This window comes from Papio anubis, chromosome 1 (assembly GCF_008728515.1).
Source record: "Papio anubis isolate 15944 chromosome 1, Panubis1.0, whole genome shotgun sequence".
Lineage (NCBI taxonomy): Eukaryota > Metazoa > Chordata > Mammalia > Primates > Cercopithecidae > Papio > Papio anubis.
The window spans coordinates 187,454,018-187,475,945 of record NC_044976.1 but is presented as its reverse complement, the minus strand read 5'-3'; the positions used below and the strand labels follow the sequence as shown (position 1 = coordinate 187,475,945).

The 21,928-nt window shown below is 36.6% G+C and overlaps 1 protein-coding gene across 19 annotated transcripts in view; it reads left to right on the top strand.

Moving 5' to 3' along the window:
* Positions 1-21,928, top strand: part of RABGAP1L (RAB GTPase activating protein 1 like) — a 786,378-nt gene that overhangs the window by 219,307 nt on the left and 545,143 nt on the right. For 18 of the 19 annotated variants that reach the window (XR_004181472.1, XR_004181455.1, XR_004181462.1 and 15 more), the window contains one exon: positions 1,779-1,929. Coding sequence is in view for 14 of the 19 variants with exons in the window: in XM_031661559.1 (XP_031517419.1) it covers positions 1,779-1,929 (151 nt within the window). In the remaining 5 variants the exon portion in view is untranslated. Of the gene's footprint in view, positions 1-1,778; positions 1,930-2,767; positions 3,637-21,928 lie in introns of those variants that run through there. The other variant, XM_031662005.1, reaches the window with a different exon arrangement.

The following is a 21,928-nucleotide window of genomic DNA, read 5'->3' as shown; positions in this document are numbered from 1 at the left end:
ATTATAAATATTTCAGACAGCATAGGAAAATAAAAGGGCTACTTTCCCTCTTAATTCTATTACATAGATATTTTGGAGTATGTTCTTCCCTATTATTTTTCTAGGCGTGTGTAAAAGCAGGTTTCAAAATAGTGGGTATGTAGGTGTATTTAAACTAACACCTATTTACTAATTTGAAACTTGCTTTTGTCACTTGGCACCATAACTGTTATTTTAAGGTGTTAAATCATATCAGCTCTACCTGTCTCTAGTTTATTTTTGCTTCAAGCCTATCAGTATTATCAGCTTAGTTTCTCTAACCCAACAATACAAAAGCTTAGCTAGAAAAGGCTAAAATAAACCATTAAATCTGATGGTTTACTAACATTATTAGTGGGATGAGTTTACTTGAACTTGTTTCAGTTGTGGAAGTTTTAGTTTTTTTCTGAGATAGCCCAATTATGACAGTATGGGAAAAGCAAGGAATATATTTTCAGTGGAAGGTATGCCAATACTGGGGTTTGAGCTAGAGGTGGAACAGTGTGTATAATCTAGTGAAGTAGCTGGGAGGTCACTTTTAGAAAATAGACATGTGGCTTTTATGACTTTTGAGGCTCAAAACTTGAAACCAGAGCCTGGGGTGTTAGATCAAACCAGAGTACATTGTCAAGGTTTGGAGTCCCAGTGGTTGCACCAGAGTCAGCTCTAAGAGATAAAAAGTGAGCAGCAAATAAAAGTAAAGTCTGAGCAAAAAGGCGTAGAATATAGTTCCAGATTCAAGCTAGGCACCCGGAAAAAGATGGCAGATGAAATTACATTCACAATATTGAGATATGCAATTCAGTTTCTTGGTCAGATGTGCATAGTAGCATATTTACTATGTTGTGATCATTGATTTTAGGAGGAGAGATCTTTGCCTTTGTTCTGACGCCGCACACCTTCGGGATGTGGTAAAGCCTGATAAATATATGTTGCTTCCCCAGCAAGTTGGAGTTGTTGTGTAGGTTCTGGTGATTGTAGGAAAGGGCTAGGTCCTTCCTTTAGTGAGCACTTGCTGTTGTAACAAGTCAGGGAGACAAATTCAGACATGTAAACAATAATGAACTCTTCTTACTAGAAAACCTATCTTAGGTCGTTTTAACTTGGAAGTTCATTGATATCTAAGTTTATCCTGGAACAAAGAATTCCGAGTTAGGTCATCAAGAGACAGCGCTTCCTGGAGGACCTTGGAGTCAGGATGTGGCCGCCACATAAAACTTGACTGTAATATGTATGCCTTATGTCTCCTATACTGTGGAGCCTGTCTTTGGCACTTGGCCCAGCTCAGCTTGGCCTCAGAGAAGTGGGTATAGTCAAGGTGTGATAGGCCTGTGATCCATTTTCAACATCATTTCCTGAACCCTATTCCCTGCCACACATCATTGTCCAGCTTGCTGTACATTCATTTCAGGGGATTCAGATGGTTCATTTTATGCCTTGGAATGTTGCCTAGCAATATATAACTAAAACATTCATTATTATGAATAAGTCCATAGGATGATTTTTAAAAGTAAATGAGAGGAAGAAAAAGCTTTTCCTGGAGGTAGAATTATCTGGTTCACCAATAAAGAAGATGAGATCAAGAAAAAAAGTTGAAGACATAACTGAGCTTAAGCAGTACTATTGTTTAATGCCCCGCCGCAAACAGTTTTCTCTTGAGCCAAGCTTACACTTTTATATAAACTAGTATATTTTTCATAGCAACAGCAGTTCAGGAGTTATAAAGGGAGTGTGAATGGATTATTTTCTTGTCTTCTCAGGCACAATAACCTTGGTGCACGACCAAAAGGGCTATCTACTCTGGTGAAGAGTGGTGTCCCCGAAGCATTGAGGGCAGAGGTATGGCAGTTACTGGCAGGCTGCCATGACAACCAGGCAATGCTGGATAGATACCGAATTCTTATCACAAAGGTAGGAAGTTATTTCATATTATTTTCATTGGATGACCTATTAAATAAATCCTAGTTTTCATAGCTCCCGTAAGCCATAAATGCTTTGAACTTCTTCATGAATATATTGAGGTCGTGAAGTCAGTACTTCTACCTTTTGTTCTGAATACTTGTGGTGGTAAACAATGCACTTAGTCATCTATGAATACTGTATGCCTTGGTTTTCATCTTTTCATTCAAGTGATTTTATAATAGCTATTTACCAAATTGGAATATATTTATATTTCAAGTGTTTTCTAACTTCTCAACCTTTTTAAATTCTATGAGATTTATATAGTTATAATCATACATAGTTACTCTATTATAGTTTTATAATAACATTAAAATGAAATAAAAAATTCTTCTGTGTTTATGTCACCTAACATTTAAATGATGTAGATATTTGCTCTTTTTCTGTCAGGGACCTTTGGTTTCACTGTAAATTCCTTTGCTTATGTCTAAATACCTGGTTTTAGAGCATAAGTAAAGGTAAGTGTTGGCCTTGATCCTAGACTCACCACCCTAGGTCTCACCACCTAATTACTTAGTCTACTCTAAATACTGGATTTTTAAATAATAGTAAAATTTTATTTTTTAATTTAAAAGAACCTCTCTTCATAAATGAGATGTTTACAATCAAGACTTTGTTCCTTAGACTATATGAACTTTTAGAACTTTTTATCTGCTGTAATTTCTTTTTACTTTTCTTTCCTCTTTGCCTCCTTTCCTTCCATAAATATTTTCTGAGTGCCTAGTATAATTATCACTGCTGAATTCAGTTTTTTTTTTAAACGTTAACCTCTTTTTTTTGTTTTTTTAAGATTGATGGCCTCTACATTGGAATATGCAGGATGATCCATTGGTGTGTGGGAAAAAATGTCCAAAGTTCCATTTGTATATTTTTAAAAATAATTACACCAAAGGATACTAAGCTGTACTAATATTTGGTGTGCCATAGTACTGAGGGTTTATGAGGTCCTTGGATCCAGTGGCCACTGGTCCCACATGGTTCAGGAGTGACCTGAGGGAAGAATGGAACTTGCACACTTTGGAGGAATCATTGTGGGGCTCACACTCGTATATTAACTTCCAAAATATTACAGTTTTCTTGCATTTCGCATGTGTTAGATTAAATGGATTTACAGGTTATCTAGGTGTAACTTAATCCTCATAAAATGTGTGATCGGCTTAAAAAGATTGCTATCACAGGATGCCGCATTTCAAGTTTTTTTTAAATTTAATATGTTCCTTCAGTGAAGAATTCATATTATGATAATGAATGACAAAGCAACTACTTTTGGAAACAAACTCAGGTTACAGAGATGGACATTTTGAAACATATGGCGATTTAAACACCTCTGTGATTTTTTTCATTGAAAAAACATGCATCACTATAAAAACTTTCACATCTTCACACTTAACCTGGAATCAGAAATTTTAAATATGTTTAAAACTTATACAAGCAGTTGCAGAGAATTTGGAACTGATTGTTAAAAGCATATAAACACAACACCTTCTGATTTATTCATATGAGTATCTAGAAGCTGGCGTGGTGGCATATGCCTGGAGTCTCAGCTGTTGAGAGGCTGAAGTGGGAGGACTACCTGAGGCCAGGAACTTGCACCTGTGACTAGCCACTACACTCTGGCTTGGGCAACATAGCAAGACCCTGTCTCTAAAAAAAAAAAAAGAAAGAAAGAAAGAAAACCTAGAGAAAGCAGATATTTCCTAGCCAAATTTCAACAAAATGATTGATGAGTGGGACTGAAAAAATGATGTATGTCTACTTGGGTCTGTGGATCTTTGCAAGTCTTTTTTGGACATGATAACAGAACCATGAATCAAAAAACTGATGCAGAAACAAGTTTTCATTGTTGTTTTGTAAACTGCTATAACAAACATATTAAAAATACTGACTCATATTTTATGATTATTTTTATATAAAATGTTTAGAATAGGCAAACCTATAGAGACAGAAAGTGGACTAATAGTTGCCAGGGGTTGGAGGAAAAGGGAATTGGCAGTCACTGCTAACAGATATATGGGGTTTGTTTTTAGATGATGGAAATATTCTGGAATTAGACAGTGGTGACAGTTGCTCAAGATTATGAATATACTAAAAACCACTGAATTGTACACTTCTAAATGGTGAATTTTATGTTATGTTTAACACAATAGAAAAATTTCACACACAAAAATAATGATCCATATTCAATATTGAATAGCATTTTATAGCATTTTTAATTATCTTTTTTACATCCTATCTAAATTTCTGTGCTTCATAATATCTATATTAGTGTAGTAGCACTTGTACATGATAAATATATGTATATTAGATATTTATGCCTAGAAGTTTTTATCGATGGAGTATCTGATTGAAATTTTCAGAGGTCATAACTCTGGGCATCAGAGTACTTTTTCATGTAAATAATAAACTAAATTATATACTTTTATTGGCTGCCATGGGGTAAGAGGTAACTGCCATTCCCCTTTTTTTCACTAAGAGGCTTTCATAATTCATACCTTTAAAAATTTCAAGGGAAAAATGTAAAGAATACCATCCCATGATATTATTTATGAATTCTTGATAAACAGTGTATGTTCATATAGTGAGAAAATTTTTATCATTTATACCAAACACCATGGTAGTTTTAATTATACAACTTGCAAAAAAAACCCTTTAAGATCAGGAGATAGGGCTTGGCTCAGTGGCTCATGCCTGTAATTCCAACAGTTTGGAAGGTCGAGGTGGGAGGATGGCTTGAGCCCACGATTTCAAGACCAGCCTAGACTACACAGTGAGACCCTGTCTCTACAAAAATAAATAAATAAATAAAATGCTGGACATTGTTGCACAAACCTGTAGTCCCAGCTGTTTGAGTGGCTGAGATGGGAGGATTGCTTGAGCCCAGGAGATCTAGGCTGCAGTGAGCTGTGATTGTGCCATCAGACTTCAGTTCAGCTGGGGTGACAGAGTGAGACCCAGTCTCAAACCACAAAAAACAGAATGGCAAAAATCATTTTCATTGAATAAAATATATGGAAGGTACTTGGAGGCTGATAAAATATATTTTTTAGATTTTTTCCCTCTGGAGTTCTAGCTGTGATTTATTTTCTGCCAGTGAAGATTGCAGGGAGGCAAAAACCATATTTTCTCTGGCAGTGTGGTTGGCAGATACCCGGGCTTCACCAGTTGTGAAGTTTTTGCATCTGTCTCTGGGCATTTCATTCTCAATCACTTGCCTTCGCTCTGGGGTTCCTGTTTCCTGTGGTTTCCTTTCCTGAGTGGCCACAGCAACCTCCTGATTCTCTGGACGATAGCTGTGGTGACACATCTAAAGCGCTGGAAGGGCAAAAGACTGCTACAGCAGGATCTTCAGTCTTTTGCCCTTCAGCTCTTTCAGGAATGAAGGACCTTCATTCCTGCATTACATCATTTTTGAAATAGTTTACCTGATTAAACCCTGTCTGATAGACTTGGCATATATTTGTCTCCTTGTTGTCACAAGATGGCTTTTCTACATCCAGCATTACATTTAGAAAAGAAGAAAAGAAAAACAAAGTCAACTCAAGGTAGCCAGATTTGAGGCTAAGAGCCCAGTCCTCCAGACTGCCAACTTTGTTCGAGACTTCTGACATCAACCACAATTTGGGGGTTCTTAGTGCCACCCTGACTTCAGACCAACTAGCTTCAAACTTGTAGATCCTCACAGACTTCCTCAGGTTTGATAATTTGCAAGAATAACCTACAGAACTCAGTAAAGTGCTATACTTAACAATTGTAGTTTTGTGGAGTTTCTTTTCTTTTTTTTTTTTTTGCAAAAATATACAAATCTGAACCAGCCAAAGGAAGAGATGTATAGGGCTGAATGTGGGACTAGGAGAATTCCCAACGTGAAGCTTCCATTATTCTTAAGGATATGTTGCCCTCCTGGCATCATCCTCAAGGGCTCAGTACCTGCCTAGTATCAATGTGTAGCAATATACACTTGGAGTATTGCCAATCAGGAAGCTCACCTAGTTTTGGTGTCCATAGTTTTTATTGGAGTTTTATTACATAGGCATGATTGATTGGATCATCACCTACCTGGTAGAACTCAATCTCTAGGCTCCCCTTCTTTCCTCCCCAGAGGAAAAGAAGATAGGGACACAGCCAAACCATAACATACTGGGGCTGTTGCGTGGCTCAAAGCCCCAATGCTCTAATCACATGGTTGGTCTTTGTGGCTTGGGTAGCCTACATCATGAGTCGTCTTCTTAGTGTAAACTATCTGGGGGCTTACCATGAATCATCTGATTAACATAAACTATCAGATGTGGTTAGAGGGGCCTACCACAAATAACAATCCTGTTATTTAGGAAATTTCAAGGGTTTAGAGGTTACCGTCCACGAGCTGGAAAAAAGACTAGACCTCTCTTTGGCATTTCAGAACCAAGTCTATCACCCTTTTAAAGAATTTTTCTTAAGCACCAAACAACAATCCCATCTGTATATTCTTGACCAGAATTCTGTTACATGGCTACTATCTTCATGGAAAACTAGAAATGTTTTTTTAAAGATAGACACATTGATTCACCCCTCTACCCCCTCCAAATCTAGGCTTTTTGTAAAGAGGAAAGAGAAAATAGGTATTGAGTAGAGAACTACGTTTCTGTTCACCAACTGCCTCTTAATAGTGGTACTAGTTGAGATCTATTATGGAATAAATTATTCTAAAAATATATGTAAATTTGGTTTATTTTAGATATTTATACTATAGTGTAAATATTTACTAATTACCACTTGAGATTGACTATCAATGTGTAATTCAGGTCGTATAATAAATATTTCCACATTCAGCTTATAAATCTATGACAGCTTAAAGTTTTTAATGTTATTTCTATTGTTAATACAATTATCAAAAACATTTTCATACAAACATTATAGAAATATGTGACTCTAATCATGTGTGTTTATTCAAATCATAAACAGGGTCAAATCATAAGACTTCTTTGACATAAAGTACAGTGGTATATTTAATTTTATTGTCTTCCTTGCATTTATAGTAAGATGAATAATGTCATTTTTTCTAAAAATGATTTTTTGCTTTTACTGTCCTTGGGGTAGCAATGAGATAACTAGTGCCTGTAGCCAAGAGTGTATGTAGGTACTTTGGTGGTGAATACATCTGAGCTTACTAGTCACTAAGTGAAAAGGGCATGAACACCCAGAGGATTTTCTTTAAGAAGTGCCTGCATATTTGGCACTTGTTGGTCATGGTTCAGCAGCTGTTTGTCCTTCTTTTGGTCCGGTTAATTTTTCCTGTCTTATTAAGGGAATGGCAAGATTTCAAGGTTAGTTAATGAAATGGTTCAGCTTGAACAAACAGTTGCTTTATAAAAACCCTACCAGAGGCCTCAGATTACACAGGGAAGAAGGAATATAAAGTATTTTGTATTTGTCTGTTCTCACACTGCTATAAGGACCTACCTGAGACTGGGCAGTTTATAAAGGAAAGAGGTTTAATTGACTCACAGTTTCACAGGGCTGGGAGGCCTCAGCAAACTTACAGTCATGGCAGAAAGGGAAGCTAACACATCCTTCTCATGGTGGCAGGAAAGAAAAGAATGAGCAGGGGAAATGCCAGATGCTTATAAAACCATCAAATCTTGTGAGAACTCACTCACTATCAGGAGAACACCATGGGGTAAACCACCCCCATGATTCAATTATCTCTACCTGGTCCCTCCTATGACACATGAGGATTATGGGAAGTACAATTCAAATGAGATTTGGGTAGGGATACGGCCAAACCATATATTTACAGAAAACTTAAGGTTTGGCTTCCATGAAAAAGTAGTCTACCATTTAATTCTATAGTAGGAATGCACATTCTGAAGCATTCTTTCAGGGGTGGCAAACATACAACCAGCAGGCTAGGTAGAACCTACAAATATGCTTTGTATAGCTATCAATACATCAAAGAATGGTATACACTTATGGGTGAAATTTGTACTTTCTTTTTGCTATGGGTGTATTACTCTATTACTTCCTATCTATCTTTTATACATTTTAATGCCTGTTTGGGCCTCAAATATATTCAATTTTGTGAATCTGTTATTATACTATGTCAGCAGCCATTGCTTGCTTCAGAGGAGGGAGCTATCACAGTGTACTCGCAATTGATTAATGTCCACTTCCCCAGCAGACTTTAAAATCCAGAGGAGCAAAGACCACAACTGCGTTGCTCTTTATGAGATATCCTATGCCTGGTATAGGGCCTGCCTGACACATTCTAGATGATAAATAAAATTTTTGTCCCTCCTGAGGGGAGCATAAGGTCATAGTTGACTTATTTGTATAGTTATTTATTCTTTTGTTCTTTTCCATGAACTATAGCCTTATATTGTGTTAGGTCCTGGATAAAGCTTTTAAGTATGAAGCAATGTCTTTTTTGCAGGAAACCTATTCATCTCGTTGGGGAGAGCTATAAGCAGTGGGTCAATTTGAGCAGCGGTTCCTGGTGAACTAACCTCTTCTGTTTTTGCCAGGAAGGAGGTGGCAGCCCTTAAGAATTAGTCCCCTAGAGAATTTTGCAGTGGTAGTGGGTCATGTAGATTGAGTCACCTTGAATCACGGTAGGTCAATGATTGGCCTACCATGGTAGGATAGACAATAATACTGAACATAGAATACGGCCGGGATTACAGTGTGGAATAATTATACTTTATATCGTCTTGTTGGTTTTATAATCTATGGAAAATAAAGTTCTTCATATCATTTTGACTGGTAGAAAATGACTGTAGGGACCAAAGTTTAAAAAAGGGTGAAAATCTCTGGATGAGATTCAAGTGAAAATGAAGTAGGTTAGGAGCTGTAGACCAACTGATAACCTCAATCTGGAACCAAGGACCAAGCAGGACCAGTCAGAAGAGCTGTTATATGTAAATCCATGGAGAATTATGTTGAGTCACTCTCCACTTCAGAAGGAACTTTCAGGCACACCTTGCCTTGGTAACAGTGGTAGCTTCGCTTTAGGAGGAGATTTTGGTGCTCACTATGCAGGAAGACCCTGGGTTTGAATCTCAAATTCTGCTACTTACTGGTTTGTGACCTTGGGCAAGCTCCTTAACTATCTTCAGTCTCAATTCCTTCTTTTGTAAAATAGGCATAATCATATGTATCTTACAGGATTGTTGTGAGAATTTAATAAGATAATTTATATAAAGTGCTCAGTTGCATGCCTAATACATAAGCACTCACCAGTGATAGGGAATGAGGAAAATTATAAAGCAATATATGCCTAAAGGAAGTTTGAAGTAAGCTTTCAGAAATAACATCATCAGAAAGTACTATAGGAAATATGGAGATTACTGTGGGCTCTTGAGATCTGTGCAGGTTTCAAGACATTCATCTGAGAAACGGGGAGAAAGAAAACAGGAAGTGTGTAGCCCCCTGTTATCTGCTTGTACCACTAATTCATTCATTATTTATCAAACAGTACCTCTTCTGTATCAGAGGCTATGCTAAGTACTAGACGTGTAAAGAAGAATAACACCTATACCCTATCCTTGAGGAGTTTACAGCCCAGTGGGGGAAGATAGTCAAAAAGGCAAAGAAGCAGCGATAACATGTTTAAGCACTGTGACACAGGTATGAGCAAAGTGACAAGTGAGGACAGAGACTGGATACAGCCATTTCTGCCTAGGAGCAGAGAATGGGAGTATGTGTTTAGGCTGAGGCAGTGCCATGCATAAAGACACAGAGTTGTGCAAGGTCCTGCCATGGTCAGGGGGTGAGAAGTTCCGTATGACCCATGGGGGTACTCTAGACTCTACCGTCTAGGTGAGCAAAGACGGTATCTGGGTTTTGCTCACTGCTCTAACTTTACTACTCAACGCTAGGACTGCCCTTCAGTAGATGCTAGATAAACGCTTCCTGAAAGATTTAATGGGGTATGTGGGAGACATTATGTCTAGTGCTTTCATATATCCTTTCCATGTAAGCCTAACAGCTTCTGTGATGTGATTCCCATTTTTACCATGAAGAAAGCTGTCACATAGTTACTAAATAGTAGAATCCGTAAAGTTGAAAACCCAAAACTAGAATGAAAGGGACAGCTCATCCCTACTTTTCGTCTTGTAAAGATCCTTTAGAGGGAAAAAGTCTTTATATTTTTCTGACCATCAAATATTAAGCGTAATAAAGAAGGCTGGGCGCAGTGGCTCACGCCTGTAATCCCAGCACTTTGGGAGGCCGAGACGGGCAGATCATGAGGTCAGGAGATGAAGACCATTCTGGCTAACACGGTGAAACCCAGTCTCTACTAAATTACAAAAAATAAGCCGGGTAGTGGCGGGCGCCTGTAGTCCTAGCTCATCGGGAGGCTGAGGCAGAAGAATGGCATAAACCCGGGAGGCGGATCTTACAGTGAGCTGAGATGGCGCCAATGCACTCCAGGCTGGGCGACAGAGTGAGACTCCGTCTCAAAAAAAAAAAAAAAAAAAAAGAGTCATAAAGAAAAGGTTGAAGAAATAAAAACGCTATCGCATTTCTATATACTGTTCATTGTATGGAAATAAAAATTGATAATTTAGAAACTATTCTGTTTCTATTAGTAAACAAGTATAAACCTTACAAGTCAGTGAGTAAGAAAGAGTTCTAAAGCGCCTAACTTCAAGTCATCTCTTTTAAGATGAGTCTTGAGCCTTCAACCATTGTCTCTTGTTATATGAGTCCTGCCACTGAGGCATAAGGTACTACTGATGCAGATGAATCACTGGAAGACTTTTACCACATATTTCTGAAATCCTATGTCCTTTATTGTTTATCATTGAGATGTTTTTATTATTCCTATTAAGCTGCATTTTTCATAACGTTTGAGGTGATCTGAAAGGACAATAGAAGGATCATGACCTTGTTCCTGTGTAGAAACAAGCAAACAGAATTTAGAGCTTCTGAAATGAATATTTCTTAATTGTTGGCTTGAGGATCCACTAAGCAATGATCACAGTTTCACATATTCTTAGTCATTTGAAATGGGGATTGTGTATGTTTTAGGGCAACTCAAATTTTATGTAGCATAACAGAGCTGTGTGTGTACTTTCAGTAATTATATGACATATATGGTATAGTTTACCTATCACATCTGCTGGTTTATATAACATAGCAAATATTAGATTGTAGTTGTATGCTCTCTTTTAAAAATTATCTTTATGTAACATTTGTACTACATACTTTGTTAAAATCAAAATAAGCTTTTAATTCATAAGCTTTTAGAAATAATAACGCCATGAGCTGTTTCTCTCTACCACTTGAATTCCTGTTTTTCTCCCAAATGAATCTTCTCTTTCAAAAGTGTGTTTATATATGAGAGTGTGTGTGTGTGTGTGTGCGCGCCATTTCTTTTTTTTCCTTTCTTTTTTTTTTTAAGAGACAGGATTTCACCATGTTGCTGAAGCTGGAGTGGTGGCTCTTCACAGGTGTGATCATAGCGCATTGCAACTTATTCTTTTAAAAATATTTAAGTGCTGGAGGTTGATAGACCTGGATTTAAGATTCACCTCTCCCATGTATTAATTTGTGATCTTGGAACATTATCCCAACTTTTTAAGCCTCAGTTTCATCATTTTTAAAGAAGGCTTAATAGTAGTATCTACCAGGATTTTTGTGTAAATTACATAAAATGATGAAGTGCTTGGCGTATAGTAAGTACTCATGATTAGCTTCTACTGTCTTTATCAATATGATATTACATCATGAACAACAGTAATAGTAATGTTAATACTAATAATGGATATTGGTGTCAGGGTATGTTTCTAATTTAATACTTGTGTTAGATAATTTCCAGTTACACAGTTTTTATAAGAGCACATGATGTGTATAACAGCTGGTTAAACTGAAATACGAAGTGTCAGGTTTGTATTTTTCTGGTTTGGGGTTTTTTTCTGGTTGGTGAATATCATGGAGTATTTGCATTCTAAAATTTGACTTTGTATTGGTTATATGAATTATTTTAGTGATTATGCAAATTCAACTATATAGTAAAGTCAAATGATATTCTCTAAAAATCACTCCTAAATACTGTGTGATGTAATCAAGACTGGAAGGGAGGTATTAATCTCATTCACTTATTCATTCACTTATTCACTAACTCTTGATTGATCAGCTTTTATGGGCTAGGCTCTCTATTGTTTCTAGGGCTATGTAGATAAAAAGACTTCACACCCTTGAGGAGTCCAGCTAGGAAAACCAGGCTTATGCACTGATAGATAATTTTATTATGATACAAGTTATAATAACTGTCTTAATCAAATATGTAGAATGCAGAAGAGATAGTGACAGCTCTGCTTGGGTGAACCAGGGAAGACTTCACAGAGGAGAGAATATCTGAGGTGGGACTTGAAGAATATTTCTGAGCGGGATAGAAGAGGGCATGTAGTATAGGGAGTGGCTTATGTAGTTTTTCAGCTTCCATTTAATGAGTTAGCTTGGATAGGTTATCCAGGAAGCCTTTGAGAGTTAAATCAGTGTGTTCCTTCCTTCGCCTACTCTCATGCTAGTTGGCTGCCGTCATCTATTTATGCATCAATGTGTGTCTCCTTGTTAAATAGAAACTTAATGTAAGTTTATCCTTGTTAGAACAAATACATATCATGATAAGCCTTGGGAAATATGTCATGTCAAAATGATATCACAAAAGAATATTTAATTGGTGATCTAAGGTTGATGTAATAAGATTTTAACCTATTAAAGCATCTATTCAGTTAATGTTTAAATACCTATTGTGTGCCAGGTACTGTGCTAGGATGATAATACATATTAATTTTTAAAATTAATTAACTGGAAAAATATTGATTGACTAAAGTAAAACAATATAAACTTGCAAAGAAGCAGCACTGTTTTATAAACTCCAGAGAGCAAAAAGGGCAATAGTTGCAAATATTAATTTGGTAGTTGCTGTCAAAAATTCTTTTTGAAATAATAAAAAAAAACTGCAAGAGTGGCTCATTTTAAGATTCTGAAAATTCTCTGCTTTGTTGATCATTATATGGACAGATAAATTTTCCCTGCCTTTATTCACATCTGATTACTGGTACTGCTCAGAGTAAAGCCTGTCTTCTTTCTGTTCTCCAGTGTATTGTTGTAGCAGATGGCTTTTAATAAAACATTTAGCTAAAGAAGAATTTTTACTCTGGGTTGGTGGAATGTATTATAATGATAATATTGGAAATTCTCAAGAGGGGGTGTTTAATTTGATATTTTTCTTTTGATTGAATAACCTTTAGTGAATATTTAATTGAAAAGTCAAATTATGGTATCTGTTACATCGTTTTTTATTTGATAAATTTCAAAACTAAATTAAACCCTGTAGGTCATGTGTAGCCAAGTAAATATTTGCTTTTTCTTTACATGGTTTACTTTTTAAAAATTAAGGCAGTTTATTAGTCAGATAACACTGAATACTAGATTTCATTGAGAGTCAGAGCATTGCTTAATTATATGGCTGCTCTGTTCTCTGTCGTCACCTTGTCTAGGTGTAAGCATTGAGCTTTTTGATAGAATGAGGTTATTCCAGCTGTGTCTGTACCATTGGTATTTATAAAAACCACAGGCTGTTGTATAAAAACCACATTACTGACATAAATATAAAATTTACAAAGATCTCGTCAGAAATTTATAGTTACTAAAAATTTACTAACCAAAACAATGAGACAGGCAAGGAGAATAAAGAGTACTCATTATGTTGTAATGTAAATGCCTTGAATATGTAGGTACTGGAAGGCCTTTATTAAAATAAACTAAGAATTGGCTGGGTGCAGTGGCACACACCTATAATTCCAGCACTTTGGGAGGCTGAGGCGGGCTGATTGCTTGAGCCTAGGAGTTCGAGACCAGCCTGGGCCACATGGTAAAACCCTGTCTCTACAAAAAATACAAAAATTAGCTGGGTGTGGCAGCACATGCTCGTAGTCCCAGCTCCTTGGGAAGCTGGGGCGGGAGGATCACTTGAGCCCGGGAGACAGAGATTGCAGTGAGCCAAGATCACACCACTGCACTCCAGCCTGGGTAACAGAGTGAGACCCTATGTCAAAAAAAAAAAAAAAAAACAAAGAAAAGAAAAAGAAACTAAGAATTAATGAAAGAGATTCTTTAAGAAAATATACAATTTATTTTCTCTTTTCTTGCATAATTATACATTTGCTTGTGATTTTTTTTTACAGAATGATTTAAATCAAATTTTCTTGATTCCTATCCTTTGAGATCTTTCATTTACTGTCTGTCTATAGTGATATCTACATGTATAAAAACTATAATTATATGTGAATTTGAGAACTAACAGTTTTCTTCTCAACTCTCCAACACTGTATAAAAATTTTAAAACATACTCTAAGTATTTTCATGTACTTAAGTGATATATTCTATTATTAGTAACAAATATAGTTTTTGTTATCCTTCAAATGTGTTTCATAGTTTTCAGGTAAATTAAGGAAGATATAACTTTTTAATATTACCTTCATTTTCGTATTATGGAATTAGAGTAGGATTATACTGTTTTGAAGAAAGAAGTTAGAGGTTATTGTTGAGCGTAGATCATTTCATGGCTTACATGGTTTACTTTTTAAAAATGTAAGACAATGTTAGTCAAATAACACTCAATACTAGATTTCACTGAGGGTCAGAGAAGTGCTTAATTATACGACTGCTCTGTTCTTTGTCATCACCTTGTGTAGTTTGGTAGGCATTAATCAGTAATAAAATCAGTACTTGCTTGGGCATGGTGGCTCATGCTTGTAATCTCAACACTTTTGAAAGCCAAGGCAGGAAGATCTCTTGAGTCCAGGAATTAAAGACCCTGTCTGTACAAAAAATACAAAAATTATCTGGGTGTGGTGCCACATGCCTATAGTTACAGATACTCGGGAGGCTGAGGTGGGAAGATCACTTGAGCCCAGGAGGCTGTAGTGAGCTGTGATTGTGCCATTTGCCATTTTAAATGACAAAACCCACAATTACTTTTGCACCAACCTAATCTCATATTTTCAAGAGCCTGGGATTACACTCCTGTATTCCAATTTCATAATAACTTTATTGATGTTAGCACATATTTCTGGAACATATTTAATTTATGTTTCATTGGGTAATATGGTGTGGTGAGTTTTCTCTAGGGATTTTGCTTTGTCTTTTATTTACTTTTCCATTTAAATTTATGAAATTTATGTTTAGATGTGTTTACTATTGATTAGGGCTGAGGTGAAAAAAGGGATAGGCAGCTGATTCCCATGAGGCAGGTATCAAAAGTTACACATTTCTGCACATGTTTTGGTAACAGTTCCATTTTGTAGCCTCTTATTTGATTGCTTCATGAATCTGTTTCTCATTATCTTCTTTCATCTTTGTGTCTATGTTTTTTTTTTTTTGTCTCTCCATTATGTCTTCAATTTTCTTTTTTACTTGCCTCCGTTTCTTAATTGTCCAAAATGTAGAGTTGACTCTTGAAGAATGCAGGGGTTAGCGGCTGGCTTCCACGTCAAGGCAGTTGAAAAATTGTGTATAACCTTTTGCTCCCCCCAACCTAACTACTAATAGCCTATTGTTGAGTGGAAGCCTTACCAATAACATAGACAGTTAACATGTATCTTATATTATGCAAAAAGTCCAAAGATTCTACATGTGCTGATGTAGCTGCATTGACAGCTTCATGAATTTCCTCTTTAATTATTATTATTATCATTATTTTTTACTATGGTCCTTTTGCTGGATTCATTTATCTCAAAGTGGTGGACCTCCACAGCTGCAGACTTCAATCTGTGGTAGTTATTCAGAATTCAGCTTTTTCTTGTAATGTGACTTTTCTGTGCTTCTTGAAAGCACTTTCAGCTTCACTAGTGGCACTTCATATGGGTCCCATGGTGTTATTCAAGTTTTATGGTATTGCACTAAACAATGAGAAATACGTGATCACTTTTTACAACAATAAAATGTATTGGAGAGATGAACTGCTCACATGGAGATGATTAGCATTACCCAGCATTTCAAGCAGATATACTCACCACGATAGCAACCTGAGATGGGGTTGAAAATTTTGCAGTTGCGTAGTATGTACTACATTTAACTTTATGTAGTTTTGATGTAATACTGCATCTTTATGTTTGTTTTTTGTTTTTCAAATTTTATTTTAGATTCAGGGGGTACATATACAGTTTTGTTACCTGAATGTATTGTATGATGCTGAAATTTTGGGTGTGAATGATCCTGTCATTCGAGTACCGAGCATAGTACCCAGTACTTAGTTTTTCAACCCTTGTCTCTTTCCTGCTTCTGTTAGTCTCCATTGTCTGTTGTTGCCATCTTTATGTCCGTGAGTACCCAATGTTTATCTCCCACTCATAAGTGAGAACATATGGTACTTGGTTTTCTGTTTTATGTTAATTTGGTTAGGATAATGGCCTCCAGCTGCATCCACGTTGCTGCACAGGACATGATTTCATTCTTTTCTGTGACTGCATAGTATTCTATGGTATATATGTACCACATTTTCTTTTTCCAATCCACTGTTGATGGGCACTTGGGGTGACTCCATGTCTTTGCTATTGTGAATAGTGCTGCAGTGAACATGCGAACATGTGTCTTTTCAATAGAAATATTTGTTTTCTTTTGGGTATATACCCAGTAATAGGATTGCTGGGTTGAACTGGGTAGAATGGTAGTTATTTGAGAAATCTCTAAAGTGCATTCCACAGTGGCTGTAATAATTTACATTCCCACCAGCAGTGTCTACGTGTTAATTCCCCTTTCTCTGTAGCCTTGCCAGCATCTGTTGTTTTTTTGACTTTTTAGTAATAACCATTTTGACTAGTATAAGATAGTTTCTCATTGTGGTTTTGATTTGCCTTTCTCAAATTAGTGATGTTGAGCATTTTTCCATGTTTGTTGGCTGCTTGTTTGTCTTTTTTTGAGAAGTGTCTCTTCATATCTTTTGCCTGCTCTTTAATGGTGTTGTTTGTTTTGTGCTTGTTGAATTTTTTAAGTTCCTTATAGATTCTGAATTATAGACCTTTGTCAGATACATAGTTTCTGAATATGTTCTCCTATTTTGTAGGTTTTCTATTTACTCTGTTGATGGTTTCTTTTCCTGTGCAGAAGCTCTTCAGTTTAATTAGGTTTCACTTGTGATTTCTGTTTTCTTGCAATTGTTTTTGAGGGCTTCGTCATAAATTATTGTTGTGGGAAGTCAGGGACCCCGAATGGAGGGACCGGCCGGAGCTGCAGCAGAGGAACATAAATTGTGAAGATTTCATTTTAATATGGACATATATCAGTTCCCCAAATTAATACTTTAATAATTTCTTACGCCTGTCTTTACTGCAGTCTTTGAACATAAATTGTGAAGATTTCATGGACATTTATCAGTTCCCAAATGATACTCTTATAATTTCTTACTCCTGTCTTAATCTCTTAATCCTGTTATCTTTGTAAGCTGAGGATGTACGTCACCTCAGGACCACTATAATTGTATCTAACTGTACAAATTGATTGTAAAATGTGTGTTTGAACAGTATGAAATCAGTGCACCTTGAAAAAGAACAGAATAACAGCAATTTTCAGGGAACAAGGGAAGACAACCATAAGGTCTGACTGCCTGCAGGATCAGGCAGAATAGAGCCGTATTTTTCTTCTTGCAGAGAGCCTATAAATGGATGTGCAAGTAGGGAAGATATCACTGAATTCTTTTCCTAGCAAGGAGTATTAATAATTAAGACCCTGGGAAAGGAATGCGTTCCTTGGGGGGAGGTCTATAAATGGCCGCTCTGGGAGTGTCTGTCTTGTGCTGTTGAAATAAGGACTGAAATACACCCTGGTCTCCTGCAGTACCCTCAGGCTTACTAGGTTTGGGAAACCCCACCCTCGTAAATTTGAGGTCAGACCGGTTCTCTGCTCTCAAATCCTGTTTTCTGTTGTTTAAGATGTTTATCAAGACAATACATGCACAACTGAGCATAGACCCTTATCAGGAGTTTTTTATTTTGCCCTTTGCCTTGTGATCTTTGCTTTGCCCTTTGCCTTGTGATCTGTATTGGCTGCAGAAGCATGTGATCTTTGTTCTCCTTTTTGCCTTTTGAAGCATGCGATCTTTGTGACCTACTCCCTGTTTGTATACCCCCTCCCCTTTTGAAGTCTTTAATAGAAACCTGCTGGTTTTGCGGCTCAGGTGGGCATCACCATCCTACCGATACATGATGTTACCCCTGGAGGCCCAGCTGTAAAATTCCTCTCTTTGTACTCTTTCTCTTTATTTCTCAGACCAGCCAACACTTAGGGAAAATAGAAAGTACCTACGGTGAAATATTGGGAGCAGGTTCCCCTGATAAATTATTTCCCAAGGCTGATATCCGGAATGGTGTTCCCTAGGTTTTCTTCCAGATTTTTATTGTTTGAGGTCTTACATTTAATTTATTTATTATTTTTTTGAGACGGAGTCTCACTCGTCGCCCATGCTGGAGTGCAGTGGCACAATCTCGGCTCACTGCAAGCTCTGCCTCCTGGGTTCACATCATTCTCCTGCCTCAGCCTCCCGAGTAGCTGGGACTACAGGCACCTGCCACTATGCCCAGCTAATTTTTTTGTATTTTTAGTAGAGATGGGGTTTCACCATGTTAGCCAGGATGGTCTTGATCTCCTGACCTCGTGCTCTACCCGCCTCGGCCTCCCAAAGTGCTGGGATTACAGGCACGAGCCACGGTGCCTGGCTGAGGTCTTACATTTAAAATTTGAATTCATCTTGAGTTAATTTTTGTATATGGTGACAGATAAGGGTCCAGTTTCTTTCTTTAGCGTATGGCTAGCCAGCTATCCCGTAATAGCAGGGATAATGTGTGGCTAAGTCTTTTCACCATTTATTGAATAGGGAGTCCTTTCCCTATTGCTTATTTTTGTTGACTTTGTTGAGGATCAGATGGCTGTAGGTGTGTGGCTTTATTTCTGGGTTCTTTATTTTGTTGGTTTATGTATCCGTGTTTGTACCAATTATCATGTTGTTTTGGTTCCTGTAGCCTTATATATAGTAGGAAGTCAGGTAATGTGATGCCTTCAGCTTTATTCTTTTTGCTTAGAATGCTTTGGCTATTTGGGCCCTTTTTTGGTTCCATATGAATTTTAGAATAGTTTTTTTCTAGTTCTTTGAAAACTAATGTTGGTAGTTAAATAGAAATAGCATTCAATCTCTTGCTTTCTTTGGGCAGTGTGGCCAGTTTAATGAAATCGATTCTTCCAATCCATGATCATGGAATTTTTTTTATTTGTTTCTCTCATTTCAGATTTATTTGAGCAATGTTTTGTAGTTCTCCTTGTAGAAATCTTTTACCTCCTTGTTTAGATGTATTCCTAGGTATATTTTTGTGTGTGTGTGTGTGGCTAATTGTGGGATTGTGTTCTTGATTTGGCTCTCAGCTTCAACGATATTGCTATATAGAAATGCTACTGATTTTTGTAATGCTGATTTTGTATCTTAAAACTTTTCTGAAGTCATTTATCAGTTCCAGGAGCCTTCTGACAGAGTCTTCAGGGTTTTCTAGTATAGGATCACATCATCAGTGAAGATAGATCATTTGACTTCTTCTTTTCCAATTTGGATGCCTTTCTTTCTCTTGCCTGATTACTCTGGCTAGGACTTCCATTACTATGTTGAATAGGAGTGATGAGAGTGGGCATCCTTGTCTCGTTCATTCTCAAGGGGAATGCTTTCAGTTTTTACCTGTTTAGTATAATGTTTGCTGTGGGTTTGTCATAAATGATTCCTGTTATTTTGAGGTATGTTCCTTTGATTCCTAGTTTCTTGCATTTTTATCATGAAGGGGTGATGGATTTTTATCAAAAGCTTTTTTCACATCTATTGAGATGACCACATGGCTTTTGTTTTTGTTTTTGATTCTGTTTATGTGTTCATTCAAATTTATTAAATTTTTGATATGCTGTTGAATTTGGTTTGTTAGTATTTTGTTGGGGATTTTTCCATCTATATTCACTAGGGATATTGGGCTGTAGTTTTCTGTTTCTTTTGTGTCTTTGCCAGGTTTTGGTATCAGGTTGATGCTGACTCTGATTTTCTTTACTTCAAAGTATTTTTTAATTTCTGCCTTAATTTCATTGTTTACCCAAAAGTCATTCAGGAGCAGGTCATTTAATTTCTATGTAACTGTGTGATTTTGAGAGAGCTTTTTGATACTGATTTCTATTTGTATTCCACTCTGATCCAAGAGTATGGTTTGTAGACTTTTAAAAAAATATATTGAGACTCATATTGTTGCTGAGCATGTGATTGATCTTGTTGTATGTTCTCTGTGTAGATGAGAAAGATATATATTCTGTGGTTGATGGGTAGAGTATCCTGTAGATGTTTATTAGGTCCAACTGGACAGGTGTCAAGTTTAAGTTCAGGATTTCTTTGTTAGTTTTCTGCTTTGATGATGTGTCTAATGCTGTCAGTGGGGTGTTGAAGTTCCCCACTATGACTGTGTGGCTAAGTCTTTTCGTAGGAATAGACATACTTGTTTATACCTCAAACTTGGGCGTGTATATATTTAAGATAGTTAAGTCTTCTTGTTGAATTGAACTCTTTATCATTATGTAATACCTTTATATTTGTTCACTTTTACTTTTGTTGGCCTAAAGTCTGTTTTATCTAATACAAGAATAGCCACCCTTGCCCATTTATGTTTTCCATTTGCATGGTAGATCTTCCTCCATCCCTTTATGTTGAGGCTTTGGGTGTTATTATGCGTGAGATGGGTCTCTTGAAGACAGCAGATGTATAGATCTTTTTATCCAACTTGTGACTCTGTGCCTTTTAAGTGGGGTATTTTGACTATTTACATTCAACATTAATATTGATAATGTGAGATTTCGATGCTATCATAAAGTTGTTAGCTGGTTGCTTTGTAGTTTCTATTGTGTTGTTTCCTGATAGAGTCTGTGGGCTATGTACTTAAGTGTGTTTTTGAGTAGGAGGTATCTTTCCTTCAATTCCATGTATAGAAATATCTTAAGGATCCCTTGTAGGACTGGTTTAGTGGTAATGAATTCCCTTAGCACTTGCTTGTCTGGAAAAGGTTTTATTTCTCTTTTGCTTATGAAGCTTAGTTTGGCAGAATATGAAATTCTTAGTTGGATTTTTTTTTCTTTAAGAATGCTGAAAATAGGTCCCAATCTCTCCTGGCTTGTAATGTTTCTGATGAGAAGTCTACTGTTAGCCTGATGGGATTCCCTTTGTACGTGATCTGACCTTTCTCTCTAGCTGTCTTTGAAATTTGTTTCTTTAGCATTAAGCTTGGATAGTCTTGTGACTATATAACCTGGTGATGTTCATTTTGTGCAGTATCTCACATATGTTCTCTAGATTTTTTGTATCTGGATGTGTACTTCTCTAGCAAGATTAGGGAAGTTTTCTTGAATTATTCACTCAAATATATTTTTCAGGTTGTTTACTTTTTCTCCTTTTTCAGGAATGCCAGTAATTCATAGATGTGGTCATTTTACATAATCCTATTTTTATCAAAGACTTTGTTCATTTTTAAAAATTCTTTTTTCTTTATTTTTGTTGACTGTATTAGTTCAAAACACCGGTCTTCAAGCTTTGAGATTCTTTCCTCGGCTTGGTCTCTTCTGTTGCTAATACTTTCAATTGTATTTTGAAATTCCTTAAGTGAATTTTTTAATGACCGAAGCTCTCACTGATTTATTTTTAAAGATATTCTCTCTTCTCTTATTTCCTGGCTTGCTTTAGACGTTTCTTTGTGTCGATTTTCAACCTTGTCTTGGATCTCATTGAGCTTCCTTGCAATCCATGCTTTGAATTCTTTCTGTCATTTCTGGGTTTCCATTTTAGTTGGAGACCATTGCTTGACAGCTCTAAGACAATCCTTTGGTAGTGCCACTACATTGAGATTTTTCATGGTGTCAGAATTCTTGTAGTGGTTCCTTCTCATCTGAAGACACTGGCACT